The 18,026-nt window shown below is 46.3% G+C and overlaps 1 protein-coding gene across 2 annotated transcripts in view; it reads left to right on the plus strand.

Moving 5' to 3' along the window:
* Window positions 1–16,927, plus strand: part of FAM161A (FAM161 centrosomal protein A) — a 134,638-nt gene extending 117,711 nt beyond the window's left edge. For both annotated transcript variants that reach the window (XM_086927641.1, XM_086927642.1), the window contains one exon: window positions 16,789–16,927. In XM_086927641.1, coding sequence (XP_086783767.1) covers window positions 16,789–16,927 — 139 coding nt within the window. The remainder of the gene's footprint in view (window positions 1–16,788) is intronic.
* Window positions 16,928–18,026: the final 1,099 nt, after the last annotated feature.

Consider the following 18,026-nt stretch of genomic DNA (forward strand, 5'->3'; position numbering starts at 1 on the left):
CCTTTCCCGCCGTATAAATAATACATCAGCGTCCATGTGGACATGCGATACCTCTCAAGGGCATATGTAGGGTGGTGCGCCTTTATATGGAGCCAGTCGTTAATCGGAGCTATGTGTTCTGCCCAGTAATACGCCTCCAGATTCGGTAGTGAGATCCCTCCGCTGTACTGATGTCGCTGTAATGTTGTCAGTGCCACCCTTGGTTGTTTACCCAGCCACAGGAAGGACCGAAGTTCCGCTTTGATCCTGTCGAACACCTTTCGTGGTATATGGTAGTACTCATTTTGCACCGCGTATAAAAATCTAGGTAGCGTGATCATTTTTAAAAAACATTTTTTTTTTTTGAAGCAAGACTTTATTGACATTTTGATAACTTACAATATCATGCCTACAGCCCTGGGGCCGGCTACTACCAATACTGTTTATCCAAAGCAAAAATTACACAGCTATTCAGCCGACAACCATCGGTCCGGCAGCAGATCTTCTAATACACATGGCATTTTTATGCATTACTTTTATACACAGAAAATAAGTGTCATCTTGCTTTTGTAATTTCTAATAACATAACTTAACTTTTGACTCAGTAGGTAAATGAGTGACATCATCCGTGGTCCATCGTCCGTCTTACCCTGCGGCAGTTTCGTTTGCCGCCGCATTTATCTCACACGCCTTCCTCCCGGGCCCGGTTCTATGCAACTAAACTGGTCTACGATCCGGCCTTCCCCTGCCCTCTAGCATCTTCAGTAGTCCAAACCCCATGCACTTAAGTATCTTCCATCTCATCCCCTGAACTATCTATATCCTCTTCTTCTAAAGGGTCACATAGGTCGCCTCTGTAGGTGTTCCAAGGCAGCCACACTTTATTCCATTTGCGGGGATTCGCTCTCAGCTGATATACTGCCCGCTCTGTCACCATAATCTCATCCATATTTCTACACCATAGCGATAATGTTGGTAACTCCGCCGCCCCCCATCTCTGTGCTATATCTTTTTTGGCTGTCATTGTGCCTATCGCGACCCATAGTCTACCTTGATGTGTTAAGTCATTCGGGCCCCATATATTCAACAAGCACAAATGTGGGTCGGGTGTTAAGGACACTCCTAGTGTTTGCGAAATGGTGCGCATCACCTGTTGCCAGTATCTTACCATAGTGGGGCATTCCCAGAGTGTGTGTAAGAACGTGCCCTCTATGCCACAGCCCCTGAGGCAGAGCGGGTGTGATGCTCTGTGCAGTTTGAACAATGTAGTCCTGGTGTAATATATTATGTGTAGAATTTTTAGCTGTACCAGGCGGAACCTAGCCGAGATACCCGCCTCACGCGGAGACGCTAGCACCGCGTTCCAGTTTGAGTCATCCATGTCTCCTATCTCTTCCACCCATTTTTCACGCAACTTTACTAGTGGGTCTGGCAAGTTATTCAACAGTTTACGATATGTAAGGGATGTAGCGCCCTCCTGCATAAAGTCAGTGAGTAGGCGACCTTCAAGCGGTGAGGCTTCCGGCAAAGTAGTATTCGCCGGGATAGCCGCCATTAGGACGTGCCTAATTTGCACATATCTATATGTTTCCGTAGGACCTAGATTGTAGTGTAGCTGAAGGTGTGAGAACGGGACCACCCCTTCCCTTGTCCACATATCTCTTACCGTTAAAATTCCAATGTTGTCCCATTGGGTGAATCCTTTGGTGTGGCGTAGGTTTCCCAGAGCCTTTGTATCCCATAGCGGTGTCAGCTTTGTTATGACTCCCTCCCATTTCAGTCTCACCTGTGCCCTGTGCCACAATGTTACCGTGTGCCTAGTGGGTCCTATTAATTTAGTCGCTATTCCCTTGTGGTATAGTGGTGCCAGCAAACTGTGTGTGCCTAATTGGGCCCTGTCTGCAAGATAAGCCGGGTCGTCCTGTGGGGCGTGCAGCCATTAATTAATAATCTTAAGCTGTGCTGCCCAATAATACAGCTGTATATTTGGCAGGGCGATTCCACCGTCGTACCAGCTTCTGTTAAGTTTTGCATGCGCTATACGAGCTGGGCGATCTCCCCACAGTAGGCCTGCCATCGTCCCGGTAACCTTCCGGAAATAACCTGGAGGTATTAAGGCCGGTGTGTTCTCGAGCACATAAAGGAAGCGCGGCAGCGCCATCATTTTAAATAATGCTGCTCTACCTAGCAGCGTCAGTGGAAGGGTTTTCCAGTGCTGTACATCGTTCCGTAGTCTGATGAGCGGGAGTTGCAGATTACTCTCAAAGAATTCAGTAGCATCCTGGGTGACATAGATCCCCAGACACTTAAAGGAGGTAGTCACCACCGTCAAGGGGCACTCTTCAGGCAGAGTCAGTGGTGAGTTGTTTAGCCCGAAGATGACCGACTTCACCCAATTTATAGTGAACCCAGATGCACTCCCATGTGTGTCACACACTTCCAACAGGTTGGGGACTCCTCTTACCGGGTCCGTCAGATAAATCCGCATGTCATCGGCGTATAGGGAGACTCTATCCTCCCAGGCGTCGGTCTAGCAGATCCCTCTCAGCAGCGGGGTTTTCCTAATTTTCACAGCCAGCGGCTCAAGGACCAGCGCGAAGAGCAGTGGAGAGAGGGGGCATCCCTGCCTGGTCCCCCTCGCCAGTGGTATTTCACGGGAGATATGCCCATTCGCCACTACTCGGGCCATCGGGCTCGTGTAGAGCAACCTCACCCAGGAGATGAATTTGTCTCCAAACCCCATGTGAGCCAGCACCACAAAGAGGTATTGGCACTCCACCATATCAAATGCCATTCTGGCATCGAGGGACAATATGACCGCCGGCTCTTTCAATAACGGTGCACGCGCCAGTACCCCATGTACTCTACGTAAATTGAGCGCTGTGCTTCTGTGCGGCATGAAGCCCGACTGGTCGGGATGGATCAGATGTTCCAGGTGGGGCATCAGCCTATTCGCCAACACTTTCGCTAGTATTTTAGCCTCAGTGTTAAGAAGCGATATCGGTGGATAGGATGTGCAGTCGCCAGGTGGTTTATCCGGTTTCGGGATTACCACAATAGTTGCCACCCGTTGATCGGGGGGCAAGATGCCTACCTCCCGACTCTCCTCGTACATTGCCAACAAAGGCTCACACAAGGACTCTGACATTGTTTTGTACCATTCAATTGGTATCCCATTGGGCCCGAGGGCCTTGCCTGACTGTACCACGTTTATAGCCAACTGAATCTCTTCAGTCGTCAAGTCAGAATCCAGTTCTACCGCTGCTTCCGTCGACAAAGTCGGTGTTTGCACGTCACGGAGAGCTGCTATCGCCATGTCCTCAGTGACCTCTACCGTCGGGGAGTACACTCCTTGGAAGTGGTCTGCCAACGTGTCTACAATGTCTTCCGGACGCCTGTGCATTACACCGTTCGCATCCACTCTCTGTAGGATAGTTCTGTTGCCCCCTTTTTTCTTGTCTAGCCAAGCCAGTAGCTTGCTAGCCTTGTCCCCTATATCGTATATTCGATGGGCGGTTGCCGCCACATCTGCCACCGTCTGACGTTTTAGGTGGTCATCATGGAGCCGCTGACGCAGCTGAAGAAAATGCAGTGTATCTTCTGAGGGGTCTACCATGTGAGCCGCGTTTGCTCTGTCGAGTTCCAGCTCGAGCTCCACTAATTCCTTCTTTTGAGTGTGTTTGTGGTTAGTAATGCGAGAGATCGCCTGCCCTCTCAGGACCATTTTGTAGGCCTCCCACAGTATCGAGGGGGAGTTAACTGAGGTCTGGTTTTCTGCGAAGTAGTTTCGGGTTGCCTTTGTCAGGTCTTTACGAACTGACGGTACCCTGAGGTACCCTGGGTAGATCGGATACACTCTTCTACGAGTCTTCTCCTGACTGGATAAGGTTAAAGTCAGCGGTGAATGGTCTGAGATGCCTCTCGGTCTGATTCGTATCTCCTCTATCGTGAGACGGCCGGTGCCTAAGGTGAAGAAGTAATCGATTTTGGGTTTGAGTTCGTTCTTTATCAAGTCCTCTACGTAGAGGTCCATTGCTCTCGTGCCTTCAGATTCCGGAACCCCAAGGATCCTTACATTATTCCTCCTAGAGCGCCCTTCCTGATCGTCCAGCCTTTCCCACAGCACTTTATTCTCCACCAACATCCTTTCCATCGCCGTTTGAAGCTCTGAGACGTCCTCCACCAGAGACTTTGTAACCACCTCCATGGAGCTCACCTTCTCAGACATTTTGTGGAAGTCCGCCCTAATGAGGGTAATTTCGGTGGAGATCGTGCCTACTGTTGCTTGGACCTGCGCCAAGGCCTGCATCACATCATACAGCGTCGCTTTCTTACCACCTGTGCTCTCCGTTGATTTACCAGCCCTCCCGTCCGCCGAGGGAGAAACGCTCTTGTCACAGGCGAATCCATCGATCCGGGTTTGCGTGGTGCCTCCTCTCCCGCCCCTGCCTGCCATGGTGTCTGTTCCTGTACCCAGCTGCAGACTGTATATTGTGGATCCACTTACAAGAGGAGTACCGGGTCTCGTTGTGCTGTTCCGGAGTGTTGCTCGGGGGCCCTGTATCACAGACAGTTTTTACCGCACCACTAAACACTTAGTTCATCCGAGGCCCCAGGCCTAACCTTTGTCCACTCTCCACTCTCCTAATGGAAACAGTTCAGTTTACTTTCAGTCGGGTGTGAGACACTAGTGTCGTGGTCACTTAGACACTGGCAGGCCGATGTTGGTAGCCCATGCTCCCAGGCACTGTTTCCCCGCCGCCATGGAACCAACTGCCCACCGTATTCCACTTAAAGGAGAGGTCTTCCAAAAAAATTCTCAGCTTACTGTTGAACGCGACCGTCGTGTTGCCACTACCCGGGCTCTCCTACTCGCTGATCACTTCTGCGGTGTGGGCGTTATGCTGTTCGTGTGACGCCTGCAACTGTTAGTCCAGGGATGCGAGGGGAGTTCACCTTCAACGTTGAGAGTCCCACGTTGCTGTCCTCAGTGTCTTCTTCCCAGCTTAACTCTCTAGGGCGCCCAAGAGTCAAAGCCTGTATCTATCCCCCTTTGTCCCGTGACGTCGCTCTCCCTCTTCTGCCGCTGTGTCCCGGGTCCCACCACGCTATCCCAGGGGCCAGCAGCGCCGTGTCCGGATATGGCACCTTATTTTCCTGGTGAGTGCAGCTCCTTCGTGTGGCCCCGAGACTATGGTGTATCTGGACTCTCCGGGCCTCACTGCTGCACCTGGACCCTCTGCCAGTGCAAGTTCCACGTGTCGCCTCAGTTCTGGGCGCTCTGATCAGGCCACACTCAGATACCTCACCTCACGATGCGGGCACCGGGATCTCCTCAGCCCCGGGGGTCCGCTGCGCTCGTCTTTCTACACGAGTCCCGCCTCCATTGATTGCAGCCCTCCGACTGATTCTCACAGGCGCCGCGGCGCCACTTCTCGCCTCTCACTTGTGCCCCGTCAGATTCGGAGCACTCCGGTCTACCTTTCCGGCTTTTTCCCGGTGCACAGTCGTTCCGTCGCCCTCCGACCGGGCGCTTCCGGTACAGGGTGTTCGAATCTTCGGCGCTTCCGGTCAGATATGTCCACAGGACAGCCCCCGGTTCCGCGCTGCCGTCTAGGCCGCAGGTGCCGCCAGTCACAACTTCTCTCTCCGGTGCCGGATTTTAGCCGGAGTTACCGCCGTCTGTTCTGCCCGGTCCTGGGCCTCGGGTCCCTCCTTCAGAGACCGTGGTGTGCACTGATTAATGCTCGGATAGTCGGAGAGGCCGCGTCTTCAACGGAGCTTGCCTTTCAAGCTGCTGCCATGCTCGGCTGCAAGCCACGTCCCCCCAGCGTGATCATTTTGAGCAGTATCGCTCTCCCTAATATGGTGAGGGGCAGCTGCCTCCATCGGGCTGCGTCCTCAGTGAAGTTCCGTATTATTATTTCAATATTATGCTCAAACGATCGTGTCTGGTCTAATGTACTATAGATTCCGAGGTATTTAAAGCCCTCTGTTGTTGTCAGCAGTTGTCCAGGTAATGTCGACCATTGCTCTCGTCCCTGAGGGTCATAGAGGATCGACTTGTGCCAATTTATCTGATACCCCGCATATTTTCCGTATCTTTCCAGCTCTTCGAATAGTTCCGGGATCGTGGTCTCCGGCTTTGTAATGTATAGCAGGACATCATCTGCGTACAGAGATATCTTCTCCTCTGATAGGTCTTCTTCCCCCCTTCTAAATCCCCAAATCACTTATTTTGGTGTATCTTGGCCGCCAGCACCTCTATCGTGAGTGCGAAGAGGAGAGGGGACAGCAGGCATCCCTGTCTAGTCCCCCTCCGGACCGGGAAGTCCCTGGAGACAACCCCGTTCAATCTCCCCGTAGCTCTAGGCTCCATGTAGAGCAGTGGGTCCCATTTTTGGAATTTCGGGCCAAAACCAAATTTAAGCAATGCGCCCTCGAGAAATGGCCAATGGACCACATCGAAGGCCTTCTCGGCATCAAGGGATAGGAACCAATGTGGTTCCCCTCTCCCTTGTAACTCCTGTAGCCAATTGTGTGTGCGCCTGAGATTGAATCTAGTGGCCCTGTCGGGGAGGAAACCCGTTTGGTCTAAGTGGACTAGTCTGTCTATTACCGTCCGCAGTCGTAGGGCCAGGACAGTCGCTAACAGCTTCACCTCGATGTTCAGGAGGGAGATGGGGCGGTATGAAGTGCAGTCTTCTTTTGGCTTTCCCTCTTTGTGTATCTGTATTATGGTTGCCATACATAGGTCAGGTGGAAGTCTGTCTTTCAGAGTTGCCTCCTCGAACAACCCTTTGAGGTGGCGCATCAGGAGGTCTGCCGTCCGTTTAAAAAACTCCGCCGGGTAACCATTCGGACCCGGTGACTTCCCCGTCCGCAGTTTATCCAGGGCCACCTTGATTTCATCAAACATGATGTCTGCCTCTAGACCTTGTTGGGCCTCGGTGGACAAGGACGGCAACTCAATCGCCTCCATATAGTGCAAGGCATCCTCGCAGGTCCCAAGATCTCTGGCCCTATAGAAAAGTTCGTAGTGGGCAGCAAATACCTCCGCGATCTGAGTGTCCGATCGGAGCAGCTCTCCCTGGGGGTTTCTAATGTGCAGTTTACCTGACTTATCCCCACGTCTTACAGTCGGTGTAGTGTAGCCAGTGCCTGTGTTTTACCCTCACCCGTCACCGCCTCCCGTCGGTGTTCTAAGGGTCCTTATCTCCCCGTCGCCTGGTATCTACTCTCTAGGTCTAGAATTCTTACTTTAAGCGCCTCTATCTCCTCGTTGAGCTTCCTCCTCTTCCCGGCCAATCTATTCTGCACTCTGTCTCTCATGACTGCTTTAAACGCCTCCCAGAAGACTGTCCTGGATTGAACCGTCCCCTCATTGTCCGCTATATAGACCTTTACGTCCGATCTGATACCTTTCAATATGGTTGTGTTCTGTAAGTCCCAAACCGTCAATCTCCAGGCTCCTCTACTGTCTTGTCTCCCTCCCCCCACCTTTGCCAGGAGTGGGGAGTGGTCTGAGATCCCCCTCGCTTTGTATTCAGCCACGTTCCCTACTGTCAAGTTTTGTCTGGGAACAAAGATATAGTCCAGTCTCGAGTATACTTTATGAGCACCCGAGAAGAAGGAGAAGGCCCTACGCTCTGGGTATAGCCATCTCCACACATCTATCAACCCCATATTAGATATTGTTTTAGATAATGCTGTTTGAGTCCAATCTCTTGAGCCCATCCCTGTCCTGTCAAACGCCGGGTCCATGACGTCATTGAAGTCTCCTCCCAGAACCTTTTGTGACAGAATTGCATTAACAAAATAAATACCCATTACAAAACCTTGTTAAGTCCAGACTTTATGCTTTGCCAGTGTTTGTCAGGATGGGAGAGCGGGCTTTCTCTCATCTAGCTGCAACCAAGTGGAATGAACTACCTCCCAATCTCAGACTGACAGAATGTCTCTTATCATTTAGGAAACAATTAAAGACACTACTCTTCCCTAAACCAGAATAATCAGTAATCAATGCGGTTACCGTACCCCTCAGCACCAAACCTCAGCGCCGTGATATCCTACCTAGGATGATTGTTAGCGCTTTATAAATAAATTAAATACAAATACAAATACAATACAAATTGTTTCAACTTTTCTTTCATGCAGCAGAGAATGATATTTGGCCAAAATAGAGACCATTTAAGCCAGAGGCACTGATTGAGGGATAATTTGTATGGTTCATGTTTAAGCAATGGCAAGTTAACTAAAAATAAATGAAATGTATAACCCTTTCATCAACTCCTATGGTCTGAGCCAATTTGTTATTTTCACATTGGTGTGGGTTTAAGTAAGGTCGTACTTTTGCAGCTAATCATGTCACTTAAAAGTCATGTGAAGTTAAATCACCATGATCGTTTGACAGTGAAACATAGATTTTACAGAACATATTTATAATTGGATTCTTCATGACAAGCATGATCATTAATAATAATGTAAATAGATTTGCTTCCCTTCTCCAAAAAATAGGTCTTGAATAATTCATTTTACCATTTTTAATCATTTGTAATGTAATTTCTAGTTAGTATTAACTTTTGGTTTTAAGTATTTCGTATCTTCTCTCTAATTAGTTTTCAATCCTACATCTGATCTCATGTGTGGTCCTAACCTAGACTTTACAGTCATTCATTTAGCTGCTCTGCTCCATTTTTATGAATTTACTTGTGGATAGGTAATTAGTCTGTAGACTAAATATTTGCAGGAGTAAGTGTTGATTCACTCCCTGGCTCTTGTGGGGTGCACGCCATCACATTGAAAATCATTTCATTGACAAACCATTACAATGACTCTGTACAGCTTCTAACAAACCATCATTGTGGATTCAGCTCTGGCTGCATTATTGAGGTGGCCACTCTAAAGATTCTTGATGATGTCCAGTGGATTCTCAACAGTGGAGTCTCTTGCCACGTAAGTTCTTGTTGTTTTCACTGAGGCTTTCATCACGACTGACATGTGCGATTGGTCTCTGTACTTGAACACCACACGTTGTCGACCCATACTGAGCTGGTTTCCTCTTTTCTTGCTAACCACACAGAATAAGTGAAGAATGGATGCAACTCCTCAGATCCCTCTGCAATAACTTGAGGGGTAAACAAGGCCCCATTTTGGCCCACACACATTTGCATTTATACTTCGAGCCAGTGAGTTCGATTTTTGAGGGTACGGGTATCTCCATTTATGAGCATGTAGCGGTCGCTCAACTCAATTTAAAGGCATTGTCTTAACACAGTATCCTTTCCCTGGTTGACCATGCTCATAAAACTCGAGTCCTGGATACCTTCCTAAATTTCAAATCTAAAAAAGCAAAATTAAACAACTGAAACTGAAAAAGTAGTTTGATCCGTCTATTCTAAAAGAATTGAAAGATGCTGACTTCTCACCATTTCCGGTGACTTCACTTGATTTCATTATCAACTCCTCTATTTCAATGATCCTGCATATTAGTAAAGTCACCAGTTCTACCAACTTTTAACTATTGGCCCTCAAAAAAACCTGTTGCTATCACCCACCCACCTAAAGTCTGCAGCCCATGTCTTAATCTTAGTGTGCTAGACTGCTCTGTTATCATAGAGGTGTCTCATTCTCTCACTCTACCCTCTTACCGCCAACCCTATTCTACAGCCGTACTGCTTTTCTCCACAAGGAAATCTGGCCATATTTCCTCCATCCTCATCAAATTGTATTGGCTGCCAATCGTGTCTAGAGTAAAGTTCAGGCTCGGCTGCCTAACCCACAGAACCCTTCTCCTTGAGACCCCACCAAATCACAGCAATCTTCTCAAAGGATCTGGTAGCAAAGAGGACTCAGAAGCAAGAACACTTTTCTGGCATGCCTAATAATGAAAAGTGCTAAAAACACAATTGATGGACAGAATGCTGGAAAATGTCAAACATTCACCCCCAGTATGGTGATCTGGGCCTAAATCCATCATTTGTTTTGCTCATATTCCATTCCAGTTTGGACCCAGCCATATGCAAATCAATCTTGACCCTGCTCCCCACGGGAACAGTCCAGCCCGAACTACCAGGTTAGGTTCTCCCTGGACCGGAGACAAGCATCCTGGGACCGGTTTCGAGTATCACCCCTCATCAGCCAAGCTAGCTTGACTCCAGTGGCATGGTGCACATGGGACCCACAGCTGTGCATACCTGTCATACTCAGGGTAATAAATGCAAAAAGAACAATTGATGGACGGAATGCTGAACAATGTCAAACACTCACCCCCAGTAGAGTAATCTGGGCCTAGATCCATGTATTTTTTTTTGCTCACCTGGCCATTCAAGTTTGGACCCAGCCATATGCAAATCAGTCTTGACTCTGCTCTCCATGGGAACAGTGCAGTCCAAACTGCACTGGAAACAAGCATCCTGTGACTGGTTTCGGGTTATCACCCCATATCAGCCAGGCTAGCTTGACTCAGGTGGCATGGTGAGCACGGCCCCACGTCTGGTCATACACGTGCCACTTGGGGTGACAAATGCAAAAAGAACAATTGATGGACGGATGCTGAACAATGTAAAACATTCTCCCCCAGTACAGAGATCTGGGCCTAAATCCATGTTTTTTTTGCTCACCAAGCCATTCCATTTTCAACCCAGTCATGTATAAATCAGCCTTGCCCCTGGTGCCCATGGGAACAGTCCAGCCAAACTGCCAGGCCTGGTTCTCCCTGGACTGGAAACTAGAATACTGGGACCGGTTTTGGGGTATTACCCCTTATCAACCAGGCTAGCTTGAATTTAATGCCATGGTGAGGATGGGACCCACGTCTAGGCATACCTGTTCCACTTGGGGTGACAAATGCAAAAAGAACAATTGGTAGACGGAATTCTGAAGAATGTCAAACATTTCCCCCTTCTCCCCCCATGCTCACCATGCCACTGGAGTCAAGCTAGCTTGGCTGAAGAGGGGTGATACCCTGAAACCGGTCCCAGGATGCTTGTTTCCGGTCCTGGGAGGACCTGGCCTGGAAGTTCAGGCTGGACTGTACCCATGAGGAAAGTTGACTGATTGATTAAAGTCCTCCAATGCTAGAGTTCATCATTGAGTTCCCATGAAGGAATGAAATCCAGTAGTTAATCCAAAGCAGGGTTTCTCGCCAGGGGAGACTGTAGAAGTGCAGGTCTTTGATACAGGAGCTAATATATAATGCTGTAGTCTTCACAGGTTGTTGTATTGAAACAACCAGGGCTTGGCAATGATAATTCTGGCTGTTCTTCAGTCAGTAATTAGGTTTTACTTGTGCCTTTTTAAGGATTTGCAATTGATGAGGAGGAAAAAAATAGATGGCTTTGACTGTTTTTGTTAAAGGATGTCTTTAAAATGTGGATGTGTTTGCTCAGGGTTGAATCTTTGCCACCAATTGTTTTGCTTAGTGGTCTGTCCTCAAGAGCAAGCATTAAGCCAGCTTAGCAAATATTGTGTTAAGTACAGCTTGACTGCTGTAGGTGGGTACCCTAAATTAGGTTTCACAGAACAAGTTGTTAATTCTTTCAGTACAAGTTATTTACTTTAACTTTAACTGAGATGTGTTCATTTATAGGATGCTGCTGCAACCTTTAGGTTAATTGATTTCTAATTAGATTATTGGTGAGTTGTGTGGTGTGATAAAGTTCAGAGCTGTCTCAGTCTTGTTGACATTACACAACTATGGCAGTTGACGCAAGTACATTTATGTGGGTTCATCGTTTTACATTTTACGAGCATTTCAAATGCACATTTCTTTAAAAAAGCTTTTGTTTGTCCACACATTTTAGGTGTATTACACATTTTGATTTTTGTTGAAGCAGGGTGACCCCCAAAAATCTCATTCCTGGGTGGTGTAACTAGTTTTGTCAGCAAAGCCTAAGGTGTCTCAGTTATCAAAAATCATTAGTCCATTGGCCAGCTATCTTGGGTCTGTCCACTCTGACATCAGAAGTCATGACAGTCGTGGCAGTCCCCGGCATGAAATTAACAAAAATGCCCCTGGCGCGGAGCGAAAAATGTCAGTGCATTTTTGCTGAAACTACTGCTGCAGTGATGGCAATAGGACATTCAGCAAACAGTCTCAGTGGCACTGTAAGAAACTATAGGGGCTGGCTCCCACTGAGCTAGCGGGGATGGGAGTCTGCCGTCAGACCAACTTGTTGGAAGGCCTGGCAAGCTCTCAATGAGCTATATAGTCAACACAAAAGGGCATGTCACTTTTTCACTGCAGCTGGTGTTGCATTAATATGAGGAGAGTATTTCCAGAAGAAAAATATTCTGAGGATTTGGTGAATAAGGAGTATACCAACTCCAGGCTACTTTAATTAATCCCTATATTTAGTTAGAGATATGATCTAATCCAAAGTGTCTCACAGAACATGCCTATGTTCAATGCTTCTAGTATTTATTAAGATGTCCAATAACATGTCAAGGGCAGAAGCCTATTTGCTGCTCGATTACAATAATGTAATTAATAGAGTATGTCTGTGAAGCAAAGAAACAAGATACTTCAATAATCTATAAAAGTAGTTGACATAAGTTTCAACATTTAATTTACCTGGTGATTTATTCAACAGGCTTTCCATAGAAGAGACAAATGATAATTCTATTATTTTAGTCTTCGGATGAGACTGCATATATGACATTTTCGGAAGTTAAATGTAAATTTTGTGTGCGATAAAGATGATGAAGGTGAACTGGTATGAAAACAAGGGGAAATAGCAGAAGCTCTAGCTTTGGTACCATTTGATACTAAGGGGTCCATTAGGATGGGGGCCGGATCGCCACTGCTGTCTGGCGATGGCGATCGCCCACGATTTTCCACCGCCTGCCTACCATTTCTCCCCGCCATCGTAATTACGATGGCGGTGGGGACCCCAGCGGACGGAAAGACCGTCCACCGGTTTTCTGACGGTCAGACCGGCGACAGGGCGGAAAAGGGCTTCAATATGGTGGTGGTGTCTGCAAGACACACCATCCATATTAGGATGGGCGGCAGTGCAGGGCTTTCCATGGCAGAGACCCGGCCATGGAAAGCCAGACTGAGTTTACTTTCGGGGGCCCATTGCGCCCCCCAGGGGTTGGGGGTGCACTTGGGGGGTATCCATGGTACCCCCTCCATTTGCATGCACAATGTGGCAGGCACCGCGCGGTGCCTGCCACGTTGTGCATGCAAATGCACAACATGCATATATTGCATTGTGGCAGGTGTTGCTCACAGCACCCCCACCACAATGCAATATATGCGGGATGCCACCGTGGCGGTGGCATCCTAATTTCCATGGCGGGAACGCCGCACCTATGGCGGTCGGTCCCGTTTCCCAGAACGGTGGAGGGCGGACAAAGTTTGCCCGCCATCGTAATAGGCCCCTTAGTGTAATCTTGTGGTCATGACGGATTCTAGTAATGTAAGAATTGGGCATTCTGCTGCACAAAAGAGAAGGTAAATTGTAGACTGTAGCAATTCTTTGATAAAGGCATAAGTAAGGTATCTACAACTGAAAAAGAAGTACTGGCATGCTTGCGGGGAGTGAAGTACTTCAGATAGTATGTCTGGGGGGGCTTCATTCACAGTACACAACAATCGCCATCCTTTGGTGTTGGTGGATTTGTCTAACACTGGGATGTAGAAAGGCAACTCCACTGATTGCTAAGTGGCAATATCTTCTTTCCGTAATTCAGTTTCAAGGTGGAATATGTTCTGGGAGTCTAAAACATGTTGGCCAATCATCTCTCTCAGATGTTGATACCTGAAGATAAAGCGGGAGAGATAATTGAAGATTAGGCATTATTACATCCGTGTTATATGCATCAGGTGGTAGCATACTGGGGAATTAAGGCATTTCGGATCTAAAGGACGATGAGTTGTTTTGCAAGGTAGAAGAATGGGTTGGCCAGACCAATATTAATCTGTCTCGAAAATTGTCAACTATTCATAGTTTAAGGCAGGGTTAGAATAGGACAGAAAATCGGCCCGACAATCATAATGAAAGTGGGCACCATAAGTGAATTAGATACCTAATAAATGAGCCCATGTTTGTAAATTGGGGCAGGTGTGGACTTGTAAAGACACGCTGCATAACTTTGTTTTAATCAACAGTAAAAACGTCCCAACAGGCTATAAACAGGACCAAAAACAGCCAAAAAAAACCCACACGCTGACTTGTTAGACCAGCCAGCAGGCACTGCTGGATTGCCTTATAGACCAGTCTTACCTTAGTTTAAGTGATGGGTTGTCATGCATAAGGTCAAGTGAATTCGTAGTAGTACCCAAGGTTCTGTGAAGAGAATTCTTACCATGGCCTATGAAGGTCATCCAACTATGAGCAGCACAATCAGAAGGGTCACAAATGGACTTTTGGGGGCTAGGGTGGATATATGCATTATGGGGAATGTGCATTTCGGTGTACCTTGAGCATCAGGCACCGAATCTCAGAAGACAGTTAAACCCCCAAGCTTGGTGGTGGAAGTGCCTCAGCGTCAATGCAAGATTTCTTTGAATATTTGTTGTCCCTTTTAGGTAGGGAGTGCCTCACCTAAGCATGCGTGAGTTGTAGTGGATCAGTTTTCACACTAGCAAGGTTTGTATCGCATTTCAGCACAGCTGAACTGATTACGTTCCTAAATGAGCTATTCATGAAAGAAGGTCTTCCAAGAGCATTAGTTAAGGACGACGGATTCCAATTGGTTTCCAGTGAAATGGAAAATGATTTTAAACACCACAGCATAAGTGATGTAAGCACTTCAGTGTATTTCCCCCAAAGTAATGGCATTGTAGAAAGAAGGAACAGAGCGCTGAAATAGGGTTTACAGCCTGCTTTGTGCATAGATCGGTGTAGGATCATAGAAGAACTGGGGCATACCACACTACAGTTCATGAAAATGGTGCGAGTTCTCGGTTTGAGACGATGTATAGTAGAAAAACTGGAACTGGTCTAAATATATTTTAGGCGGTAAGAGTAAAATTAGACAAAAGAATGAGTGAGGAACCTTCCAGAGGTGGGCAGGATTTTTAGGTGGGAGATGTGGTCAGAGTTAAGCTGGAAAGGACACCCATAAAGAATTTGCACGTTTTTTCAGTTTGTTGAAGGTTGTGGAGGTAGGGCGGTACACAGAGTTGTCTGAAAGGAATGTCTGGAACAAATGTAAGGTAGTAAGAGCCTGAGAGATGGTGGATGCTAACCAAGAAGGATCGATGGAAGGAGGTCTCATAACCTTGATGTGAGTCGCCAAAGTGTTATGGTAGACTTAAATAGGCTTCTTGTCCACCGAAATAGATGGAAGAATACATCATGTGATGTGTGTTTTTTTTAGGCTGCGCGTATTTCGATTTTTTTTCTTTTTGTTTAGAATGAGTACGATCTTTGTTTACTGTTCAAGATATCCTGTTGTAATTGTATTAGGAGAAATATTGTCTATCTTTTTGTGCCCAATGGTGTGTCTAAGGGCCAGATGTAGGTAGCCCTTTACCGATCGGAATCGGCCGAAAATACCGATTTTCGGCCGTTTCCGATCGGTAAAGGGCTAGGGAGATGTAGGTGCACATATTCGGTAATTTTACCGAATTGTTATTATTACCGAATCGGTAATATTTACCGATTCGGTAATATTTACCGATTCGGTAATATTTACTGATTCGGTAAAATTACAGAAAATGCTATGTGGGTAGCCAATTTTCCATTGGCACATGGCTTACAGAATCGGTATTTTACCATGGAATACAAATCCATGGTAAAATACCGATTCCTGTGTACATGCACGTGCATGTACACATGTGCCATGTGACAGACAGACGTGCCCTTAGGGCATGTCTGTGTGCCACATTGCACACATGCCCGTTTTGGGGGTGCTAGAGGGTGTCAAAGTGACACCCCCTGCACCCTTGTGAATTCATTAATTACAGATTCGGTAAATACCGAATCGGTAATGCCTAATCATTCCTATGGGCTTCAAAGCCCATAGGAATGAATGGGCATTACCGATTCGGTATTTACCGAATCGGTAATTAATGAATTGTTAAGGATTCGGTAACTAATCCAGATGTTGTGACCTACATCCCATTTACCGATTTTGAAATAACGATTCGGTAAAATTCGGTATTTCAAAATCGGTAAATGGGATTTACCTACATCGGGCCCTATGTACTTTATGTTGCTGTGTTCATAAGGTAGAGAGATGTGTGGTATTCTAGAATTATTTTTATTTGTGTTCCATTTGAAAGGTACTGCAGCAAGAGTTGTGTGAGTGTCAAGTGTCAGCAATTACCCTCTTTGTAGTGTATTTGATTGACGTGCCGAACAAACGTCCCTTCTTTCCTGGACTCCTGAGAGATTTATCAAAATGACTAAGAAACCAAACATCTTGCCCCACTTTACTGCTAAGCCCTCATTACAAATGGGCATATAATGCTGACTCGTCTGGAAATGGGTGCTTTCCTTTACGGAGAAGGCAATGCTTACCTTTTCTACCTAGAATTGTATTGCCAACAATATTCGTGTAATTATATGGGCTCTGTTTCTCAGATGAACTCAGTGTGGTTAGGTTGGAACTCTATCGCTGCCCCATTAGTAGTGAGTGTGAAATCATGTGTATTAAAAGGAAACTAAAACACATCAATTTCTGAAAAGTTATCTCTATGTTTGCGATGTTCCCAGAAACTCTTCATTTCTTGATACTTCTGATACTGATGCTCATGACGAATCCCTTTGTTTACTTCACGCACTAATCATTACCCATTTAGCACTTGTTAAATTTTCTTTGCTTCTCACCCTGTATCTGTTTTACTTTTTGCAGTCTTCAAGCAGAAAGGGAACATGAGAAGGACTCTTTTGATGAGGAAATAATTCAGGGTCACTTTGAAAGAAAGCATCCTGAATATGAAGACGACAACTATACGTCAGATGACACATGTAGCGAGGAGGAAGCTGATTGAGAGCCACCAAGATGCTTTCAAAGAACTGATCTAAGCAGGGAGCAGTGTGCTGAGATCAGGAAATGGGTGGTTTGGAGATCCTGGGAGCAATACTGCAGCTGATCCTCGACCATTGCATCATAATTTTACTTTATGACTGGTCTCTAGCGCTTGGACGCCTCTGGGCAGCAACCGCGCTCTATAAATCTACTTTTCATTTCATTTCAATGGTTCAGAAAAGATACCCTAGCCTGTTTTTACTTTGTATATATTTTTAAAATATGCTTCACTTAGTGTATACTAAAATTAATGTTTTCTTATTTATAGTAAATCACTTTGAGATTGATCTGATTGGAATGCACAAATCAAAGACATGATTTGCACGTGTGCATTTTTTCATTGATTTAATCTGTCCTGCCTTCCTAAACATCTAGTAGTTCCAAAGAGCACATAGGAGCCTACAGTCGAAGGCACCGGAATTAGAGCTCGGAGCATTTGTTTTAGGCAAGGTATTTCCACTTAGGCGCTGTGTTTCTGATCAAGTTCACCCCAACTTTCTTGATGGCACCATGCTTAAATTTCTCTGGGTTAGGAAACTTATTCGTTACCATAATCAGGCTGAAATTGTGTTTGCATGTGTAGCTATCATCTTAGCTGGACATTCAGTTTTCTGCTAAATTGATAGCCAATAACCATCCAGTAAGAAATATCTACCTCCTCCAAGCTACCCCGATTGCCTTGTTTGTCTACCTCATCCACACGTCTAGATCAAGCTCAATGGAAGCTTCCTTGTTTTGAGGTTCCATACGCTGCTCCTCAACCCACTTTGTGAATTATTAAAGGAAATGAACCAAGGAAATCCTCTGACAGCCCAATATTTTGCATTAGACTTCAAAAAAATGTCTCTCTCTTTGGAACTAGTGTTGAGATTGAAGGTAAGGTTGATTTATTATGCTTATTCTAGGACATTATACCCCGAAGCATTGCAACACTCTCCATGCTATCTTGATTGCCTTATCTATGGGGGTTTATCTTTGGTCAGAAGTGTCTCTACTCTTGTTGCTTCTGTGGAACAAGAGCTGGTTTACAATTAGATCACCAGCTGACATTACACTTAATT

Source organism: Lissotriton vulgaris, chromosome 6, assembly GCF_964263255.1.
Source record: "Lissotriton vulgaris chromosome 6, aLisVul1.2, whole genome shotgun sequence".
NCBI lineage: Eukaryota > Metazoa > Chordata > Amphibia > Caudata > Salamandridae > Lissotriton > Lissotriton vulgaris.